Source organism: Polyodon spathula, chromosome 12, assembly GCF_017654505.1.
Source record: "Polyodon spathula isolate WHYD16114869_AA chromosome 12, ASM1765450v1, whole genome shotgun sequence".
Classification (NCBI taxonomy): domain Eukaryota; kingdom Metazoa; phylum Chordata; class Actinopteri; order Acipenseriformes; family Polyodontidae; genus Polyodon; species Polyodon spathula.
In genome coordinates, this window is record NC_054545.1 from 42,626,842 (window position 1) to 42,649,905 (window position 23,064).

The following is a 23,064-nucleotide window of genomic DNA, read 5'->3' on the forward strand; positions in this document are numbered from 1 at the left end:
TTCGTTTGCTTGTTTATTTTTAATCAACTGTTATATCGTTTTAAAGAAAACAAAACAAAATATAAACGTTCAACACAAACATCTAAAGAAGACCAAAAAGAGCGAATAGAACTTTCCTTTCCACTCAGAAATATAACACAGCCCCCAAAAGCGGAAATATTGACAACTAGCGCCATCTAGTGCTGGATACAACGCAGAACACACACACACACACATATAATGTATAGCCTTTTATTAAATAAAATGTGTATTTATAAAGAGCACACAAGTAAAAAGAGAAAAGACGAAACTATGAAGATTCCTTATAATACTGTAGCATTGTCGATTAACGCAGGCAGGCGCATCAATCCACAAATCAGCCTCAAATCAGCCCCGGGCTTGCTCACCAGGCTACAGTCCGGCGAGTGCTTGCCAGGGTGCCTGCGCCCACTGCTGACACCGCTGTGGCAATGTCAAGGAGGAAAACACCAGGCAAGTTCTCAAGGGTTACATTCATTTTCATTTCTCTAACAAGTCGAATTGAAAAGAAGCAGCAGCCGTGAACACGACTGGAATGCGACTTGTCAGAGAAATAAAAATGAATGTAACCCTAATGAAAAGGGGGTGAAGAAAAATGCAATCCTGTCAGTCAGCACATTTCATTTCAAGCGTTTTAAAATACATTAAAATAAAACCAAGTGTTGTTTGAAATGCATTGTTGATCCGTTTATACTCGTTTATAGCGGTAGCGCTGGAAGTGCTGGGAGCTCCAAGCGGGACGGTTCAGCGCTGGCAGCAGTGAAATAATCAGACAGACCAAGCTTGAATTTGAGAAAGGCACTAAAAGCACTGTTTATTAGCCCCAAAAATACTGACCCTGAGCAGCGCCGGTTTTAGCTCTAATATAACCCAGTCGGGTTCAACTAAGGTCTCCCCTAATTAGTATGCTAGCACCCAATCGCCATCTAACTGACTCACCAAACCTCAGTTGTGCACAGCCGGCACCAATCATACCTCACTAATACACTGCAATGCAAGGGTTATCTTACACACTGACGATTAAGTAAAGAGCACTGTTTTAAGTACATTTAGTCATTCTTTACATTGAAACAAATGCATGCAGTTAACTATAGGGCACACGCGTTTTGTATCAATAACTGGAACTAAACAGTTTGTGTCATTATCTAAAAAAAGGCATGACTTGTCGACTGATGAGAGCTATCAGTTAGTCATTGCGCTTGGGCTTTTTTTTTTTTTAAATAAAAATTTGGTGACGTTGGTGTTTTGTAACTGTTAAGACCGCCCACACAGACTGCACAAAACGTGACAATAAGCGAGTGGGTTTTGAAAAATCGTGATAATTAACGGGGTATGATATTAAATGTGGTGATAAAAAAATCTCTCTCTCTCTCTCTCTCTCTCTCTCTCTCTCTCTCTCGGTGATGGTGCGCAGTCTGTTACAGCATCTCTTCTCTCTCCGTTCGCTCTGTCTCTTCCTTGGGTGGGGCTGTCTTTGGGTCAGGCTCTTCTTGTCTTCTGACCTCTGAGCCCTGCGAGGCCTGGCCCTTGTGGCCTGCGCTGACCTCGGTCTCAGAGTCAGGCTGGGTCTCTGTGGAGGAACAGGGAAATGGCGCCTGCTTACATAGATTCATTTTAACAATGGAGCCCACTATAATGGCTCTGCAGCGCACCCATAGTTCACATCATAATCAACAAAACCAGTTGAGTACGATATACTGACCTGCAGGGCTGGCTGTATCCCGCTCAGAGTCTGAGGAGCTCTCCTCTCCCTCCCTCTCCTCCTCTTCACCCTCCTCCTCCTCCCTCTCCCCTTCCCCTTTCCCCATGGGGGGGTCGGCACCTAGAGACTGCAGGTGAAGCTGGGCCATCCTCTGAACAGCTGCCAAGAGAGAGAGAGGGTGGGGTGAGGGGGAGAGGAAGGGAGGGAGAGAGAGACAGAGAGAGATAGGGAGGGAGAGAGGAAGGGAGGGAAAGAGGAAGGGAGGGACTCAGAGAGGGAGGGAGGGAGGGAGGGAGGTACAGAGTCAGAACACAGAGTATGATGGTTCCATGTTGTTTATAATCTATAAAAAAGGGGGAGGGGCATAAAAACTGCTCAGTTTTCGCTGGCACGTCTAGAGCAGCCCGGCTGTGTCAGTCCTGTGGCTTGTTGTTTGCAGCAGTACTGACTCAGCCCTGTCTCTCAGGTCACCTTGTCCTCCTCCACTGAGCTGACAGGGAGCCGTGACAGGCAGGAGCGCTCACACACTCACCGCACCTGAATAACTAAACATGAAGGAGAATATCATACAGACTGTGTGTGTATCAGTGTGTGTGTCAGTGTGTCAGTGTGTGTGTGTGTGTGTGTGTGTGTGTGTGTGTGTGTGTGTGTGTGTGTGTGTGTGTGTGTGTGTGTGTGTGTGTGTGTGTGTGTGTGTGTGTGTGTGTGTGTGTGTGTGTGTGTGTGTGTGTGTGTGTGTGTGTGCGCGTGTGAGTGTGTGTGTGTGTGTCAGTGTGTGTGTGTCAGTGTGTGTGTGTGTGTGTGTGTGTGTCAGTGTGTGTGTGTGTGTGTCAGTGTGTGTCAGTGTGTGTGTGTGTCAGTGTATGTGCGTGTCAGTGTGTGTGTGTGTCAGTGTATGTGCGTGTCAGTGTGTGTGTGTGTCAGTGTATGTGCGTGTCAGTGTGTGTGTGTGTGTGTGTGTGTGTGTGTGTGTGTGTGTGTGTGTGTGTGTGTGTGTGTGTGTGTGTGTGTGTGTGTGTGTGTGTGTGTGTGTCAGTGTGTGTGTATCAGTGTGTGTGTGTGTCAGTGTGTGTGCGTGTCAGTGTGTGTGTGTGTGTGTGTGTGTGTATCAGTGTGTGTGTGTGTCAGTGTGTGTGCGTGTCAGTGTGTGTGTGTGTAGAAGGGACCTGACTGTGCTCTTGCTGGGTAATGAGTTTGCTGGCAAGTCCGCTCTCTATTCCAGGAAGCCACGCTGCACAGACTCACAATCAGCAGATTAGAGAGGGCCAGGACAGCAGCAATCAGACTCATCACTCTCACTCTTTCCTCTCACTCTCATTCTCCTCTCACTCTCACTCTCACTCTCTTTCCCATTCTCACTCTTCTCTCACTCACATTCTCACTCTACTTTCTCTCTCCACAGATCAACACAGCCCTCTTCCTCTCTCCACAGATCAACACAGCCCTCTCTCTCCACAGATCAACACAGCCCTCTCTCTCCACAGATCAACACAGCCCTCTCTCTCCACAGATCAACACAGCCCTCTCTCTTCACAGAACAACACAGCCCTCTCTCTCCCTCCACAGATCAACACAGCCCTCTTCCTCTCTCCACAGATCAACACAGCCCTCTCTCTCCACAGATCAACACAGCCCTCTCTCTCCACAGATCAACACAGCCCTCTCTCTCCACAGAACAACACAGCCCTCTCTCTCCACAGATCAACACAGCCCTCTTCCTCTCTCCACAGATCAACACAGCCCTCTCTCTCCCTCCACAGATCAACACAGCCCTCTCCCTCTCTCCACAGATCAACACAGCCCTCTCTCTCCACAGATCAACACAGCCCTCTCTCTCCACAGATCAACACAGCCCTCTTCCTCTCTCCACAGATCAACACAGCCCTCTCTCTCCACAGATCAACACAGCCCTCTCCCTCCACAGACCAACACAGCCCTCTCCCTCCACAGATCAACACAGCCCTCTTCCTCCACAGATCAACACAGCCCTCTCTCTCCACAGATCAACATAGGCCTCTTCCTCTCTCCACAGATCAACACAGCCCTCTCTCCCCCTCCACAGATCAAAACAGCCCTCTCTCTCCACAGATCAACACAGCCCTCTCTCTTCACAGAACAACACAGCCCTCTCTCTCCACAGAACAACAAAGCCTTCTCTCTTCACAGAACAACACAGCCCTCTCTCTCCACAGATCAACACAGCCCTCTTCCTCTCTCCACAGATCAACACAGCCCTCTCTCTCCACAGATCAACACAGCCCTCTCTCTCCACAGATCAACACAGCGCTCTCTCTCCACAGATCAACACAGCCCTCTCTCTCCACAGATCAACACAGCCTTCTTCCTCTCTCCACAGATCAACACAGCCCTCTCTTTCCCTCCACAGATCACTGGAGAGACCCAGGAATCATAGGGCTGATCGGGGAGATGAAATCTCTTTACTGAGAAATGATTTCCAGAGCTGGACAACTCAATTAAGAGATAGCATCTCATGCGAGTTTGTGAGGTGAGTGAGTGAGTGTGAGTGAGTGAGTGAGTGAGTGAGTGAGTGAGTGAGTGAGTGAGTGAGTGTGAATGAGTGTGAGTGTGAGTGAGTGAGTGAATGTGAGTGTGAGTGAGTGAGTGAGTGTGAGTGAATGAGTGAGTGAGTGAGAGTTCTATCATAAACAGATGTCCATCAGCTTTATGTATAACAGACAGAGACCCTACACCGATCAGTCCAGCACCCCTGCCCAGCACACAGTATCTCTGCCCTGGGTCTGTAGCCCTACCTTTCAGCGAGGGCGGACGGTACACACAGGGGTTTGGTCGTTTGGGTTTCAGGACCCCGTTCTCCCCCAGCACCCACTGGTGAGACAAACAGGGAGACAAAGAATAGCGGTTACAATCTAGCATGGGAACAAATCAGCAATAGTGGCAATTACTCTCTCACTCTCACACTCACTCTCACACTCTCACACTCTCACACTCTCTCACTCTCACACTCTCTCTCACACTCTCTCACTCTCACACTCTCACTCTCACACTCTCTCGCTCTCATACTCTCATACTCTCACTCTCACACTCTCGCACTCTCGCACTCTCACGCTCTCATACTCACACTCTCACACTCACACACTCTCACACACTCTCACTCTCATACTCTCACTCTCACTCTCACACTCTCACACTCTTCCGCTCTCATACTCTCACTCTCACACTCTCACACTCTCTCACTCTCACACTCTCACAATCTCACGCTCACACTCTCTCACTCTCACACTCTCACACTTTCACTCTCATACTCTCACACATTCTCACACTCACACTCTCTCACTCTCCTCTCACACTTGTGCAGTCTCACACTCATGCACTCTCTCACACTCTTAATCACACTCTCACTCTCCCAACTTCACTCACACACTCTCAATCTCATTCACTCACTCTCACAATCTCAATCCCATCAGTCTGACTCTCTCACACTCACTCTCTCTCAATCTCACTCACACTCATTCTTATACTTACTCTCTCACTAACTCTCACACTCACTCTCTCACATTCTCAATCTCAGCATCAGTCTCACTCTCTCACTCTCATTCTCACTCACTCTCACTCCCACACTCACTATCTCACTGTCACTCACTCTCTCTCATCCTCCTCTCGCTCTTACCCTCTCACACTCACTCACTCTCGCTCTCCCTCTCCCTCTCTCTTACCTGGTGTGTGGAGCTCTCTTCTTCGGGGGGCGAGTTCTCTGACACTCTGAACAGGGTGGCTGGGGTTGGCCTTCGCCTGCGGATCTGAAACAAACCACAAAAAGGGCTTGTTAACAGAGGGAGCCACAGGGGGCGGGGGGGCGTGGGCGCAGAGGCCGCAGGGTCAACACCCCAGACTGGTCCCCATTTTTGTTGTGCCGCATTTACAAAGTTTAGAAGATGAAGCTCAGAAGACAAGCACACTAGAACACAGACACACACTGATACACACTTGCAGGCGCTCACGCGCACACACACACACACACACACACACACTGTCACACGAACGGTCTCCTTGCCGGTTTGTTTTGGAGGGGGGGGGAGTCATGAGGTGAAGGAGTGTGGCTCCACTGATTAGAAGTGGAAATTCAAACAGTGCACTGCTGAAGGTCACCTTCTAACTCCCTTTCCCCTCCCCCTCCTCCTCCTCCTCCTCCTCCTCCTCCTCTCTCTCTCTCTGTCTCTCTCTCTCCAGCCCTATCTCACCCTCCACTCAGTGGAACTGCTTTGTGTTTGATAATGAAGACGGCTGTGTCTAATACAGTAATCGAGCTCCATTGTGTACCAGCGAGGACTCGAACCTCCCTCAGGGATCCTCCCACACACTTGGCTGTGTTGAACAATGTGCAATAAACCCTGCCCTGATATTGAGCAGGTGTGAGATCAACAACTCTCAGTGTCTCCGACCGCCCTGCTAACTGCCTGGGGAGTTTGTGTAACTCCACCACTGCACTAAGATCAAATGATATGCCTACTTTTAAATCCATTGTCTCCGAACCTTAAGAAATGGCCTCTTCACGACACCTTTTTAAATCACTCATTAAATACCGACATAAAATAAAATGCTGTCTTATTGTCTTTATGATTAAGTGTTTCTGTCCCATTTTGAATGATTTCTCTCTTTTTGCCATTGGTTTTATAATGTGGTTATTTCTTGCCAGGACCCCCTTGTGAATGAGATGCTTATCTCAAGGGTTCTATCCTGGGTAGATAAAATACATTTGAAATTTGATTTTCACAGACAGCTTCTTCCTTCTCTGTTGTACTTTACTGTAAAGAAGGTCTTTCGCAGCATGGCTCCTGCTGAACTTGCAGCAGTGGGGGGTTAAAGGTGACATTTTCAAGCTGTAGTGCAGCTCGGGGAACTAAACAGGTCATAAGCACTTCAGAAAAGGGTCTGGAAGCTGTTCAAAGTGCTGTTCCCTTTCCAGGACCCTCTGTGCAATGAGGGTGCGGTGTGATCAGATGCTCAATTAAACCAAGGACAGAGTAAACTAGTTCCACTCGCTCCAGGGAACAGGGGCCCCGCAGGGAGAGGCAGTGTGAGGGAGGGAGGCGAGAGAATAACACAGAACAGGCAGTGGGGGGTTATTAGAGGTTATGAACCAAGAAAGAAAGAAAGACAGAAAGAAAGAAAGAATTCATAAATCCACAGATACGAAACACTGTGCTCTGATTAACAATGCTGTCACAAATCAGATAACCATGACACACACTTTATAATGCCTTCCCCTCTCCCCACTCCTCTCCCCTCCCCAATCCTCTCTCCCCACTCCCCTCTCTCCACTCCCATCTCATCTCTCCACTCCCCTATCCCCACTCCTCTCCCCACTCATCACTCCCCACTCCTCTCTACTCTCTCTCCACCCCTCTCCCCACTCTCCTCTCCCAACTCCATAGTACAGGGGCACAGGAGCACAGGGGCATAGGGGCACAGGAGCACAGGAGCACAGGGGCACAGGAGCACAGGGGCACAGGGGCACAGGAGCACAGGGGCACAGGGGCACAGGAGCACAGGGGCACAGGGGCACAGGAGCACAGGGGCACAGGGGCACAAGGGCACAGGGGCACAGGGGCACAGGAGCACAAGGGCACAGGGGCACAGGGGCACAGGGGCACAGGAGCACATGGGCACAGGGGCACAGGAGCACAGGGGCACAGGGGCACAAGGGCACAGGGGCACAGGGGCACAGGAGCACAAGGGCACAGGGGCACAGGGGCACAGGGGCACAGGGGCACAGGGGCACAGGGGCACAGGGGCACAGGGGCACAGGAGCACAGGAGCACAGGGGCACAGGGGCACAGGAGCACAGGAGCACAGGAGCACAGGGGCACAGGGGCACAGGAGCACAGGGGCACAGGGGCACAGGAGCAGACTCATTGAGAATTTTACTCCACAGTGGAAACCTACACTGTAGTAGCAAAAAGCAACTGATCCGCTTTGTTTAAAAGCTGTAAGAGAAAATATTACAGTGCTGGCAAAAGTGCAACCCTAATTCCACAGACAATACTATACTGGTACGAGTACTGGCCAGTAGTTTACAACAAATGGTTACACTTTCTAATAAGTGTCAGCGATTCAAATATAGCTGTGTCTGACCTAATAAGCTTCCTACTGAATTCATACGAAGGCAGCATCAGTTATTCATGGTTAAATTATGTTAGTGGTTAATTATGAATTGTTTACTGCATTTAATTTTAACAGTAAGCACTACACTTGTGTGCATGTAATTAACTGCAAACTCTTACTGAAAAGTGTTTCCCAATACACTGCCTCTGCTCTGTAATGCGTAACGTGATAAGACATACGAAACAGACTGAACCTGATTAACTGCTTGCTCCAGAATCCGCTGCACGCATCTTGCTGTTCAGCTTCGTTAAAGAAGGAAGCAGGGCTCCCAGCTAGTGAGGGGCTCACACCTTACGCTCTTACGCTAGGCTTCAGAGTATTCGACTCCAGAGCAGAGCCTCTCTGAAGAGACAGGGGTCTCCTGTTCTCCAGAAACCTCGCCTTTGCAATCCCTCTGTCAGTCATGCCGCTGCGCTTGCAGCAATAGAAGGTTATAAAGGGTATCTTCAAAGTTACATTCCAAGACAGGCTAGCAAGGCAAACCTTCTTGAAATCTGTCACTGTATCTATAAACCCACATGGACTTCAATCTGCCATAACTATACATCCCAGCCTTGTCTTCAGCCTATTTCTGAAGCTGCTTGGGGCTCCATCTCATCTGAGAGAGGATACTCCAACTCCTCACAGTCCCGTCTCACCCAGTCCCTCTCCCCCAGACCAGTCTCCCCAGTCTCTCTCTGCCAGACACGTCTCCCCCAGTCCCTCTCCCCCAGTCCCTATCCCCCAGTCCCTCTCCCCCAGTCCCTCTCCCCCAGTCCTTCTCTCCCAGTCCCTCTCCCCCAGTCCCTCTCTCCCAGTCCCTCTCTCCCAGTCCCTCTCTCCCAGTCCCTCTCTCCCAGTCCCTCTCCCCCAGTCCCTCTCCCCCAGTCCCTCTCCCCCAGTCCCTCTCTCCCAGTCCCTCTCCCCCAGTCCCTATCCCCCAGTCCCTCTCTCCCAGTCCCTATCCCCCAGTCCCTCTCTCCCAGTCCCTATCCCCCAGTCCCTCTCTCCCAGTCCCTCTCTCCCAGACCCTGGTTCTGCTCTCACCATCTCCACGGCGTGCAGGTCCAGTTGGCTCGGTATCGTCACTGGCACTGAGAATTGGATCTTCTTCCTGTCTTTGGAGTCCATTTTGTCCTGCCTGGGGAGTAGGGGCTCTGTCCGTCTGTCTGTCTGTGCCACGTGAGTCCTGGGAGTCCCTGGTTCAATGTGACTGAGATATCGAAGGTTGTTAATTCTCTCTCTCTCTCTCTCTCTCTCTCTCTCTCTCTCTCTCTCTCCAGCTTAGCCTCTCTTCTCTCTCACAGCCAGCAGGAAACTGGCTTGCCTCTCAACAGGAGAGAGAGAGAGAGAGAGAGAGAGAGAGAGAGAGAGAGAGAGAGAGAGAGAGAGAGGAAGAGGGAGGGATCGAGAGAGAGAGAATGAGAGCAAGGAAGAGGGAGGAATCAAGAGAGAGAGAGAGGGAGAGGGAGGGAGAGAGAGAGGGAAAGTGGGAGAGAGCAAGAGGGAGTGGGAGGGAGAGAGAGGGAGATTGGGAGAGAGCAAGAGGGAGTGGGAGGGAGAGCGAGAGAGATTGGGAAAGAGGGTTAGAGATCTGAAACAAAAACACATTGGAAATGTGAAAAAATGCCAAGGTATCAAAAGTGCCCAGCTAGTTAAAGTAGAGATATCAAAAACCCAAGCTAAGTTTCAAGAAACCATTAGGGCAACCTTGCTCAGCACAAAGCAAACAGACACAGCTGTAGAAGCAGAGGGGGACAAGTCCCTTGAGCATGTGTTCAGCGAAAGTGTCATTCATATCAACTACATTGTCATGTTCAAAATGTGTTTGTTACACATAAATAAAATACACTGATTTTGTTAAAGTTTGCAATATAAACCGTGTGTGGGAATCGAACCCAAGACAAGCTTCCGATGCTGGCGCTCTAGCTTTCATGCCACACAGTTTTTCCATTTTCCATTTGCAAGTGTACATCAGTAAAGTCACAGCTGATCCATCCATGTAATATAGTGTAATGTTTTCATGCTTGGTCACACCACAGTTTCTCATTCAAGTTCAGCGCTGGACTGTCTCCCGTCCCCAGGCTCATGCACCCCCGGCTCATCAACCAATCACATCCATGATCTGCAACCCCCGAAAACAGCAACACACATTCTCTCCTCTCATTCACTCACTCCCCTGTCCCATGCTAAGGGCGTGACTCGCTCCCCTTACAATACATGCAATATATACAAAAAAGACAGACAAGACAAACTGAACAGACAACAAGTCCTGCAACAACGCAATTGTCCGGGTCGTTACAATATATTTAATTTGAAAGTAAAACTATATGAAAGCGTGACGACCTTTATGTACAAAAATCTTCACTAATACACAATTGAACAAGACCTGCTGAGTATTTATTTTTGTTTCATAAGGAATTAAAAGACAGTGTTTATATCTAATTGTGAAAAAGAAAGTAATATCAAGATAGATAAAGAAATATCAACGCATTGATTTATGTATATATTTATTTCAATATTTCGTAATGTTTTACTTTTACCAAATATATAGACTTCAGCATAGCTAATTATCCAAAAAATGTACTTTCCTTTTTGTTCAGTGGGGACCAAAAAATAGCGTTACTCTCATCAACCAGTATTGAGAGAAACCTTACTTCCTTGCGCCAATAGGGACCACAATGAGAGTTACACTGCCAACACTTCTCAGAGCTCAGGATCAGAATCTCAGGACGATGATGAAGAATGACTCAAATCTTCAACTTTCAAAATACTTCTTGTTTTTCTCAACTATTCGTGTACCACTGACAGGATATAATACAACACGCTTGCAAACTGAAGGTTAGAGTTGCAAATCTCATGCATGCCAATATAGTTATATTTTAAAAAATCATCGATTTATATATAAAAAAAGAGATTTTTGTGCATGCAAATGTTCCATTTTAAAACAGAAATAAATATTTTAATATACATGATACAGACATCACAATAAGTGCGTTACCCAATGTATTTCCATGTTGACAAAATATGTTAACTGTCATTGAACTCAGAGGTCCTGTAATATACATAAGCCTGGTGATACAAGTGCCTGGGGTCTGTAAAAAAAAAAAACGAAAAACAAAGGTCATGTTTATCTTACTTTGACATCTTATTTCTCTTCTGGCTGATTTACTTTTGCTGCGCCAATACCTTGAAAACACATAAACTATCCTTGCTGTATAGAAAGTCTCTGGCAGTTCTCGCGCTTCGCTGATAACTTGGAGTGAGGATCTACCATTCCTCTCAATATAATCACAAGTCTGATAGATCATACTGGAACCGCTCCTGCAGCAGGTAACCAAGACAACCTTAAAAAGGGGGGGGGGGGGGGAGGGGGGGGGGGGGGGGGAGGTCCGCACAAGGGAGGTCTCAGGGGGGGGGGGGGATAAAGTCAAACCCCACACACGACACTTCGTCTTACCGACGCACTAGTGACTTCTGGAGGAGATCAATGCGGTCCTACAATTTCTTGACCCCCAGTTAAATTATTTCTAAGCCAATTTAATATTTTATTATTTCACTGTGAAGCAGAAGCAGCGTGAATAATTGATAGAGCTCCAGGGGTAGCGGATGCTGGTCTGGGTGGGGGGGCAGCAATTAAACTGGGGGTCACAGCCTCCATTCCTCTTCCAGATTCCTAATGAGTCATTTAGCAGACGCTTTTATCCAAGCCGACTTAGACTACAGGGTGAACTCTGCATCACAACTGCTGCTGTACCTCCTATAGTTACACCACTGGACCAGCAACCCTCCTATAGATAAACCACTGGATTAGCAACCCCCTATAGATACACCACTGGACCAGCAACCCTCCTATAGATACACCACTGGATTAGCAACCCCCTATAGATACACCACTGGACCAGCAATCATCCTATAGATACACCACTGGATTAGCAACCCCATATAGATAAACCACTGGATTAGCAACCCCCTATAGATACACCACTGGATTAGCAACCCCCTATAGATACACCACTGGATTAACAACCCCCTATAGATAAACTCTACAAATTTAATGAAAGATGCATTTATTATAACTGGACATTTTGACTGAATCCCCCTTCACAGTGTGCTGTTGTCACTACAAGTGTATCTAGTGCTTTTAGGAGAGGCTGGCCTTCATCTGGAATTCCAGATGCATTATTACCTGTATGTTGCTTGGATGGTATTTAGCTGCAACAAATCACAAAGCTGGAGAATTTCTTCTCCCTGGTGTTTAAGGTCGGCTGAGTCTGGTCTTCTGTCCCGCCCAAAGTTTAAGACAAAAAGAAAAGGAGAGGGAGCTTTCAGTTACACTGCTCCTGGACTGTGGAATAAACTACCATCTGACATTAGAGATGCAGTCACGCCATATTTATAAATCAAGATTAAAAACTCACTTTTTTTAGATGAGCATTTTATACAAAATGTTAAGTGTTAAGTGTTAAGTGTTAAGGGGGGGCGGCACGGGCGCAGAGACACGCGTTCGATCCCCGGCCGGCGCCCGACGCGCAAATTCCATCAAAATTAGCACTACTAGTAATTGTAATAATTGTTGTTGCATATGTACACGAAAACATACAAACAACAATAAAAGACGAATTCATAACAACCGTATACTAAATGACAATGATGTATATATAGAAAATATAATAACGTGCAGTGCAGCAAATAGAAAATGCATGTATTTCTAAATACATATTAAAACGTCAATAACAATATGGAAAGCCCTTGGATAGAAAGAATTTTTATAGAAAATGACATATTGCTAATTCCTTTCTATGATAATTTTTTTTTTCAAATGCAATGAAGCGACACAATGTGCCTAGAAAAATAAGAACGTCTTTTATTGATACATACTTTACACGTCCGTGCATAAAAAAAAGAGAAACCAGACATGAAAAATGCAGTAAATTCACACCGCAGGAGATCACAGACTACACGAACAGTACATTTGCATGATTGAAAATTAAAGGCATGTCTTTTAGGACAAATATGTATACAGTTTGAAGAGGTACATGTCTGCATGTGTAATGAATTGTGTAAGAATCAAACCTGCACAAATAAACAATCCTAGGAATTAATCATGGATAATACAGAAACATTCCCCTCAGAAAGCCCGCCAATACACACGCTAACAAAAACAAAAGAAATACATTAATAAACGTTCATTCAAACGTTTAATCCAAACAAACGTCGCAGCGAATTGCTATTTTTGTTTTCCTTTTTAAATAAATGAACACAAAGCACAATACTCGTTTAAAAATATGTATTAATAATTCATAGTAATAACAATAATTAAAATAATAAATAAAATACAAAAGTCGAGTAGATTTACTGTTACGCTACCATTAAATCATACTAATTCGTGGCAATATAGTCTTGTTATTCGTCAAAAAAAAATACACGAATACAGTAAAAGACGGGGTATACATCGCTTAAAAAGTTGGAAAAATATCATTTTCATATTAATAAAACACTGCCCAAATGTCCAAACTCGCCTCTCTGGCTCTGCAAGCAGTGCAGAATAACCGCTGTTTTAATCGCCTCCCCTTACAATGCTGAAACAAATGTTGGGACAGGCTCGCGATTTGATTGGCCGCCTGTGAATGTTGGAACAAGCTCCTCGCAACATGATTGGCCCCACTGCATGCTGGAACAAGCTCCTTTCGATTTGATTGGCCCCAATGTTGGAACAAGTGTTCTTGTGTGTAGACCTGGGTGATCAAGCATGGATATGAAGACCTGTGTCTGACAGCAGAGAAGACAAGGAGCTCTAGGCATTGTCATTCCTTTGTTGCAGCTCTAAGGAAAAGTTTAATCATTCTTCAAAGGTACACGGAAGTGCTACATTTTGATTGATAAACTTTCACAATGTTTTTTTGCAGAAAAATGATAGCGGGAATATAACTTCTCAAATATCTGAAAGTGATGAATTCCTGTCACTTCATCAACAGTGTCTCACTTCATTCCAAACAATGGTTCATACACTGCCAAAGTAATGCTTCTGGATAATCTTTCACAAGTCTGACAGCTGCTCCAGATTTACCGCCCAGCATTACAGAGGCTTAATGTGAGGCAAGCAGATCACATACTTTTTTTGAGAGATCGTAACGTGAAAGAGTTGAAAAGTTCAACTCAATAGAGGAAGACTGTTACAGGTTCTTCTGAATCACAAAGACATGCCCTAATGTAGATGATTAAATGGACGTTTTACTGGCTGTAGTAGATTCATGAGTCAGAATTGCTATAGCACTTGCCACAAGCTTTTCTTTCCCCCATTTCACCGAGCAATATTAGCAGCTGACTTCTCAGCATGCAGTACGTGTGTCCCATGTGAAGCTCATTTAAACTGTAAATCCACGTCAGCGGGCAAACCGGTAAACGATGTTGCTATCCTGTAAACAGTCTGAAACACTTCATCAGTTATTTCATATTGATCTTTATTTTTCATTTCAGCAGCACAATTTTCCATTTGTTTTTCTTTTGACCTGCCGCGTTATTCTCTCAGCTCCCTTGCGTGGCACAGAATTATTGTGTTTAAATATCGTTTTCTTTAAAGACAGCTGCTGGTTTCGCTGAGATTTCTACTGTATGAGCGTCCAGTGGTCTGTCCTACCGGAAGCATATTCTTGCATCGCGGAGTTCAAGAATCTTAAAATAGCGTCTTTCGCCTGCTCTTATTTAATAATTATATATATATATATATATAATATATATATATATATATATAATATATATATTTATATATATATATTATGATATAATATCTATATATTCTTATATTACATATGTATGTGAACAATCGAAATAAAAGACAGCCGTTGTTCAGCGGGTGGTTTAAGACGTATCCTATTTACGGTATAACGCTTTCTTTTCTTCAATGGAAAAGACACCAGCTGCAAAGATGGGAAATGATTCTGCGAAAGAAAGACCGCTCTTGTCCAGTATAAGAAGGGGGCATTTCACACGGCTGTTACCTTCACGGTTATTGTATTTACTTTGAGAATTCACTGATGGTGAAAAATGTCTTTAAAAGTAGCAATAAAAAAAACTAATATCCTACAACTGAGCATGAACTGTGTTTATTAAACTGTATTTATTTGTTTATTTGTTTTTATGGTTTCAATATTTAGAAACATATGTTGCTATTTTTTCTGCTTTAATACATATCGCGTTTCATCGTGAAATATATTTAAATAAGCCTTTCATTTAACTCAGTAATTGAATGTTTTATTGAATAAGGTCAATCTTCACATGAAGCAAATATGTTTGTTTTTAGTTAACTCAAAAACTTCTTTTAAAACTACTGTTAAAACTTTGAGTCACAATTGCTATATACGAACATTTTGTTTCCTTCAATGTAAGATTCATGTGCCCAAATATAGTTCAGCTAATGGTGTATGGGGTCGATTGTAACACGTGTTACAACTGACCCCAACCCAGGGAGCCATTCTTAAACCTCGAGTTCCAGCAACAAACAACAAAACAAAGAGCAAACACTTGGGTCAATGATAAGAACACAGTGATAAGTTACACAAAGAAAACTGGGGGGGGGGGGTGGAATGGGGGGGGGGGTATCTCTAGAGATACCCTCTCCCAGGTCTCCCCTGCTGTATCTCTAGAGATACCCTCTCCTGGTCTCCCCCGTTGTATCTCTAGAGATACCCTCTCCCCGGTCTCCCTCGCTGTATCTCTAGAGATACCCTCTCCCCGGTCTCCCTCGCTGTATCTCTAGAGATACCCTCTCCCAGGTCTCCCCTGCTGTATCTCTAGAGATACCCTTTCCTGCTCCCCCGCTGTACAGAGATACCCTCTCCCCGGTCTCCCTCGCTGTATCTCTAGAGATACCCTCTCCCCAGTCTCCCCCGCAGTATCTCTAGAGATACCCTCTCCCCGGTCATGTATCTCTAGAGAGACCCTCTCCCCGATGGCACTCTAGCTTGCTTCTGATTGGAGAAATTCAAGGTGTTACAACCGTCCCCGGTCTCCCCCGCTGTATCTCTAGAGATACCCTCTCCCCGGTCTCCCCCGCTGTATCTCTAGAGATACCCTCTCCTGGTCCCCCCCGCTGTATCTCTGGAGATACCCTCTCCCCGGTCTCCCCCGCTGTATCTCTAGAGATACCCTCTCCCCGGTCTCCCCCGCTGTATCTCTAGAGATACCCTCTCCCCGGTCTCCCCCGCTGTATCTCTAGAGATACTCTTCTCATCCTCGTCCAATTTCACGACTGCATGTAGGCCAAACAAAGGGAACGACTGTTTGTTTGTTTCAATTCAAGCCCTGGGTATCAACACCTTGTGAAGCAAATGTCTTAATGTGAGGTATCGTGAAATGAAGAGGTTTTAAAAGTGTCAGAAACACTCAGTACTCTGGTGCTTCCCACCCACCCTTCACTCATCCAGCCCACACCACAACACCGCGTTCATTTCAAAGCCGAACGCTTTCTGAATATCCAGGGGCTGAGATCCGTCGCAGAATCCCAATTCCGACAGCATGAAGAATGTTTTGCAGTTGAAGTGGATACCTAATTAACATATTCATGTCTTCATTAAACGGGTACATGACGGTACCTGCTTTATTATTGTGTTCTATTAAATAGATTTTAATATTGTAAAATAATACTGCTCCCTTTTAGTCCCACCTGTCCATTGATTGAACCCCCGAGATGACGTGACACTGTCTTTTGCGTCATTAACAGTGGTTTCTCATTTAAATACCGAATAGCTATTCCGACGCCTTTTATGTAAACTGCGCCCATTCCACCTGTCGGAAAACAGCAGAACAGATTTTCGTTTTATGATGGACGCGATTTTAGGGATATGATTCGGGTTAAACCAGACGGAGACGGCGAGTTTGGGACTGACGGAAGACACTTGAAATTCAGGGCCCCTGTGTCTGTAATATAACAGTATAGTGAGTGTCCTCACTCTCACACCCACTAACCCTACCGCAGACTCGTCAACTCCCGATTATAGCGTGTGCTTTGGGTGACCTCTAGCGGCCGAACAATGAAACTAACAAACATACGCAGGCTGGAGTACTATATCTAAGTGTTGCCATTTTGGCGCAGTAAAATTAAGTATAATGTAATACACAACGGGTTCAGATCAGGTTTTCCTTTTTGTTTTGTGAAGTCAGTAATGATGGCCTGACTTCTTCACAGATCTACCGTGGAGTCAAACTGTCAAACTGTTATACGACTTGAAGAGAACAGGACCGCGATGTGATTACAAACCGATACAATGTTTTTGAAGTTCTGTGAAAATCAAGCGACACAGAACTGCAATACCTATTTTCGTCAGCAGGTGTCACCGCTACGCTGGAATTGAAGCAGACTTGCTGGATTGGACTGCCGGGAGAGATTTTATATACACATTTACAGCTTAACTGAACATAAGCTTATATATTTTTTTTTTTATTATTTATTTATTATTTATTATTATTATTATTATTAGTATTTATTTATTTTAATAAATTTTATGCGAATGCCAGACATGTTAAAATATTTCATAATATAAATGTAGCACGCTTATATTAATTCATTATTTTATATATATCCGGATAAGTTAACGCATACTACCAAAATGGATTTAGTATATGCATACTTACCAAGTTTCTAAAACCTTCTAAGGTACATTTTCTTTTATTTGAAAGGATTTTATATAGTCGTCGTCGTTGTTTTTAGGCATTGGAAAAAAATATGAAACCCTTTGATATTTAAATGTAATACGTAAAGAATAATCATTGCCATTGTGTTGCACAGCGGGACAGCCCATTGCAGCCTGCCTGAGAACCGCCAAAACACTGGACCAATACATCTAGGTTTTCAATTGTTAAAAAAGAACGAAACAAAACAAACCGGTTGAATCCAGGCAGTTGCGGTGCGAGTTTGTGACTGAGGAATATAAAACTAAGCCCCTCTCAACCTAACCTACCTATGTGTCAACCGAATTTTTGGAAGGTAAATATGCATAGTAAATACCACGGCCCTGAACATCAAAGCTTTTCCGACCGCTTTTGTGCGGGTGAAAAAAAAGTCTAAAATGGCCAGGAAGGATGAGAACAGTCGCTGAACCCGAATTCCGACAGCATGAGGACGTTATTAAGAGTAAATACGTAAGTAAAGTCCACCGTACCTAATTACTCCCCCCCCCCCCCCCCATAATTATTCTTTTATTTTTTCCCAATTAAATGCCTATACATAAAGGTCCGACCGACCGGCTGACCCGATTTGTCAACAGCAGACTGCCGTGCTATCGCAATTGAACGTGCATATCGATATACTATCTACTTCCCCCCCCCCCCCCCCCCCCCCCCCCCCCCCCCCCCACCCCCCCCCCTCCCCCCCCACCCCCCACCCCCCCATAAATCTAAAGTATCTAAAAAATCCTACTGGAGGTGGGGACCTATTTCAAACAGACTGCGTGCTATATCTATATCTATATCTATATCTGTTGATTGATTGAGTAGTATTGTATACTTGCTTTATATATCAAATATACTGCGATGAGGCACAACTGAAATGCAACAGTTTTACGTTTTTACATCACTAGCTATTTGGTCAGTTGAGCATAATATCGCCATTTAACAGTGATTGCAGAAGGCAATACATTGTATTGTTCGGAGTATTAGACCTGCCATGGGGATAATTAAGAAATCACTTTTTTTCCCATCAGTCAAAGTGTATTTCCATAAACGGCTTTGAGTGAAGATTCGCCTGCCGTTTTCTCTCGGTCTGATGAAGGCGGCAGGCTCTGGTATATTCCGAAAATAATGACGTTGTCATAGCGGAATCTGCCTGTTATAATATAGCCATCCCAAAATGACGTGATTTGTAATACCGGCTAAGAACAGCGGTGATGGGATAGCCATTCGAAAAGACGTGATTTTAATTAACGCAAGAACAGCGAAAGATAGGACCATGCCCGGCTTGAGTAATGAAGATCGCCTGGTTGCTATCGGTATGATTGAAGGCGGCCTGCCTGTGAGAGAAGTTGTCCGGGGAATGAGATGTTCTGTATCTAATCCAGAGAAACCAGGAAACCGGCTCCGTGAGGGACAGGCCACGTCCTGGAAGGCAGAGGGTCACCACACCGGCCCAGGACTGTCACATCGGACTGATCCATCACCGAATCGTTTTCAGACGATTATACCCGTCATACCCGAAGCTAATTGTCATGTTTTCATTTTGACAGTGTGTCACGTTTCTTACTGAAAACTTATCATGATTCTTTGATCTGTATTTGTGTTCACATTTTCTGTGATTTTGTTTGCTATCTGTGTTTATTAAATATTTGATTAAATCCATTGGACAGTGTTGCGTTTCTTTTGTGCATCAGTATATATATATATATATAACTTGGCCTACTTAGTAGCCTAGAGAGTGAACACAGAATAGATCATGGTGCCGCATTGACAAGTTATGATACTTGCAGGAGGACAGTCAGTTCTCTTTAATACGAATTTCAAGGGACCAGCAACACATTTAGTATTATACCACTAATTTGTATTACAGTATCATAAGCAGCCTATAAGCCAAATGTATAGTGCCAGTTTCTATTTAAGTTAGTCACTGCAGTGCTGAACTGTGCACAATTACAAAACACATGCACATTAATAGAACTGGTGTGTGTCCTGTTCCTATACAGATGCTCAGAATGAGCTGGAGGGGTTAGCGGCACATGTGTGCAGTCTATTGCTCCAACACGTTGGGGAAACCAGAAATGTCACAGAAATATGTTTTCAAGGCTTGTAAGTGCACCCTGATTTTAAGGGGAAATAGGTATTTGGGTGTTCGCCTCAAAAATTGCATTGAGCACAACTGACGAGAAAAGCAGACTGGGAAATGTAACGGCTGCCTCAGTCCGGTGAAAGGACCACGAGGCAAGCTAACGCAGGGTGCTTAACAGGGACACGGCAAAAGGTATAATAAAACACATAATGATGTGTTTTTCGGGGAAAACAGCAGCCTCTCTGCATCGCAGTGATAGTTTTGTGTGTGTGTTTCAGTTTTTCACTTTGCAATTTCCTAATGGTCATGAGATGGAGCCAGTTTGCCCTGTATCCAGTATCGTGTTCAGACTGGAATTCTGAAACAGACTGTTTTCCTTCCTCTTTAGGATATTTTAGAAGCAGACTTTATTTTTGACAAACCCGAGGTGGAGCTGCACGTTTATTTTGGGGTTGTCTGGTTTACTTACAACTTATTCTCCAAATAAATGTGCTGTAGTTTTCTGCTGAGCCACCAATAATTAATTTAATTCAGAATTAAAGAACTGATATCTAGAATTGCCTGATTATTAGCTGTTAGTTTATAGGGCTATTTACACATGATAAACCAATCTTTCTCTTTAACAAATCATAAGGAATGTGCAGACATACATATATATATATATATATATATATATATCTATATTATATATATATATATATATATATATATTATATATATATATATTGTTGGTAAGCTTTTGTAAATAATTGGGTGGTAAGGTATTGGTCTCCACAAAGCCCTGTGGCACATTGTGATTGACGGGGATGAAAGACATTGTAAATGTCTAACTTCAAGTCCCATTTTTACAGAGAGAGGGAGAGATATTACTGTCACTCCTACAGCAATCTCAGCCCCATCAATTAAACATCAAACAGCATTGAGCAGCGAGGGTACTGGGAATGTTGTCTTTATAGACAGGTGGCTTGTTAATCTCAGTTTTACATGAAAACATAAATTGAAGAAAAGGAAAGCAGTCACTGTGGACAGGGGGGGAGAGCACATGAGGGAGAGAGTGAGGGGGAACAAGAGAGAGGGGCAGAGCTCCCAGAGCTGAGGGGGAAACAGAGGGAGAGGAGCATCGAGAGCGTGGGGGTGGGGGCGAGGGGGGCGAGGGAGAGGGGGGCACCCCTCTCAGCGATCGCTCCTCTCCCCCTGGGGGGGGGAGTGGGGGGGGGGGGGGGGGGGGGGGGGGGGGTGTTTCTGCCACCGAGCACATCCAGGAGCGAGGCCCAATGAGAGGGGGCTCGTGGGAGGGTGAGAACAGCTGACACATCCATCAGAGCTGGCAAATTGGCACAGGCACCCTGGGTGATTTAGCTGTAACTCCCTCCCCTTACCAAGACACACAGTGACCCCCACATCCACACACCAGCCTCTAGCCCCAACTCCACACACACACACCACACCCACACCTCCACACACACACACACACACACACACACACCAGCCATTACACCCACCTCCACACACACACACACCAGCCCTAACCCCCACCTCCACACAGACACACACCAGCCATTACACCCACCTCCACACAGACACACACCAGCCATTACACCCACCTCCACACAGACAACACACACCAGCCCTTACCCACACCTCCACACACACACACACATCAGCCCTTACCCACACCTCCACACAGACACACACCAGCCATTACACCCACCTCCACACACACACACCAGCCCTTACCCACACCTCCACACACACACACACCAGCCATTACACACACCTCCACACAGACACACACCAGCCCTTACACACACCTCCACACAGACACACACCAGCCCTTACCCACACCTCCACACAGACACACACCAGCCCTTACCCACACCTCCACACAGACACACACCAGCCATTACACACACCTCCACAAACACACACCAGCCCCATTACACACACCTCCACACAGACACACACCAGCCCTTACCCACACCTCCACACAGACACACACCAGCCATTACACACACCTCCACACAGACACACACCAGCCATTACACACACCTCCACACAGACACACACCAGCCATTACACACACCTCCACACACACACACACCAGCCCAACACCACATCTCTCACCACCTCACACCGCACACACACACAAGCACAATCCTTTTTACACTTGGCACCCCCATCACACACCAGGTAGTCTCGACCCACAAACTCCCACACAACACCAAACACCAGCCCTTAACCACACCTCCACACACACACACCACACCTCCACACAGACACACACTCAGCCATTACACACACCTCCACACACACACACACATCAGCCATTACACCCACCTCCACACACACACACCAGCCCTTACCCACACCTCCACACAGACACACACCAGCCATTACCCACACCTCCACACAGACACACACCAGCCATTACACCCACCTCCACACAGACACACACATCAGCCCTTACCCACACCTCCACACAGACACACACCAGCCCTTACCCACACCTCCACACACACACACCAGCCATTACCCACACCTCCACACAGACACACACCAGCCCTTACCCACACCTCCACACAGACACACACCAGCCCTTACCCACACCTCCACACAGACACACACCAGCCATTACACCCACCTCCACACAGACACACACCAGCCATTACACCCACCTCCACACAGACACACACCAGCCATTACACACACCTCCACACAGACACACACCAGCCATTACACCCACCTCCACACAGACACACACCAGCCCTTACCCACACCTCCACACAGACACACACCAGCCCTTACCCACACCTCCACACAGACACACACCAGCCCTTACACACACCTCCACACAGACACACACCAGCCATTACACCCACCTCCACACAGACACACACCAGCCATTACACCCACCTCCACACAGACACACACCAGCCCTTACCCACACCTCCACACAGACACACACCAGCCATTACCCACACCTCCACACAGACACACACCAGCCCTTACCCACACCTCCACACAGACACACACCAGCCCTTACCCACACCTCCACACACACACACACCAGCCCTTACCCACACCTCCACACAGACACACACCAGCCCTTACCCACACCTCCACACAGACACACACCAGCCCTTACCCACACCTCCACACACACACACCAGCCCTTACACACACACACACACACCAGCCCTTACCCACACCTCCACACACACACACACATCAGCCCTTACCCACACCTCCACACAGACACACACCAGCCCTTACCCACACCTCCACACAGACACACACCAGCCATTACACCCACCTCCACACAGACACACACCAGCCCTTACCCACACCTCCACACAGACACACACCAGCCCTTACCCACACCTCCACACAGACACACACCAGCCATTACACCCACCTCCACACACACACACACCAGCCATTACCCACACCTCCACACAGACACACA

At 46.1% G+C, this 23,064-nt stretch overlaps 1 protein-coding gene across 1 annotated transcript; it reads right to left on the minus strand.

The window, feature by feature from the left end:
* Positions 1-1,238: 1,238 nt before the first annotated feature.
* ppp1r1b (protein phosphatase 1, regulatory (inhibitor) subunit 1B) lies at positions 1,239-9,200 on the minus strand. The gene is made up of 5 exons (XM_041265881.1): positions 8,891-9,200; positions 5,416-5,499; positions 4,492-4,567; positions 1,721-1,879; positions 1,239-1,588 (listed from the first exon to the last, which is right to left on the minus strand). Exons 1-5 carry the CDS (start codon positions 8,972-8,974, stop codon positions 1,437-1,439), a joined length of 555 nt encoding a protein of 184 aa, XP_041121815.1. The 5' UTR covers positions 8,975-9,200; the 3' UTR covers positions 1,239-1,436.
* Positions 9,201-23,064: the final 13,864 nt, after the last annotated feature.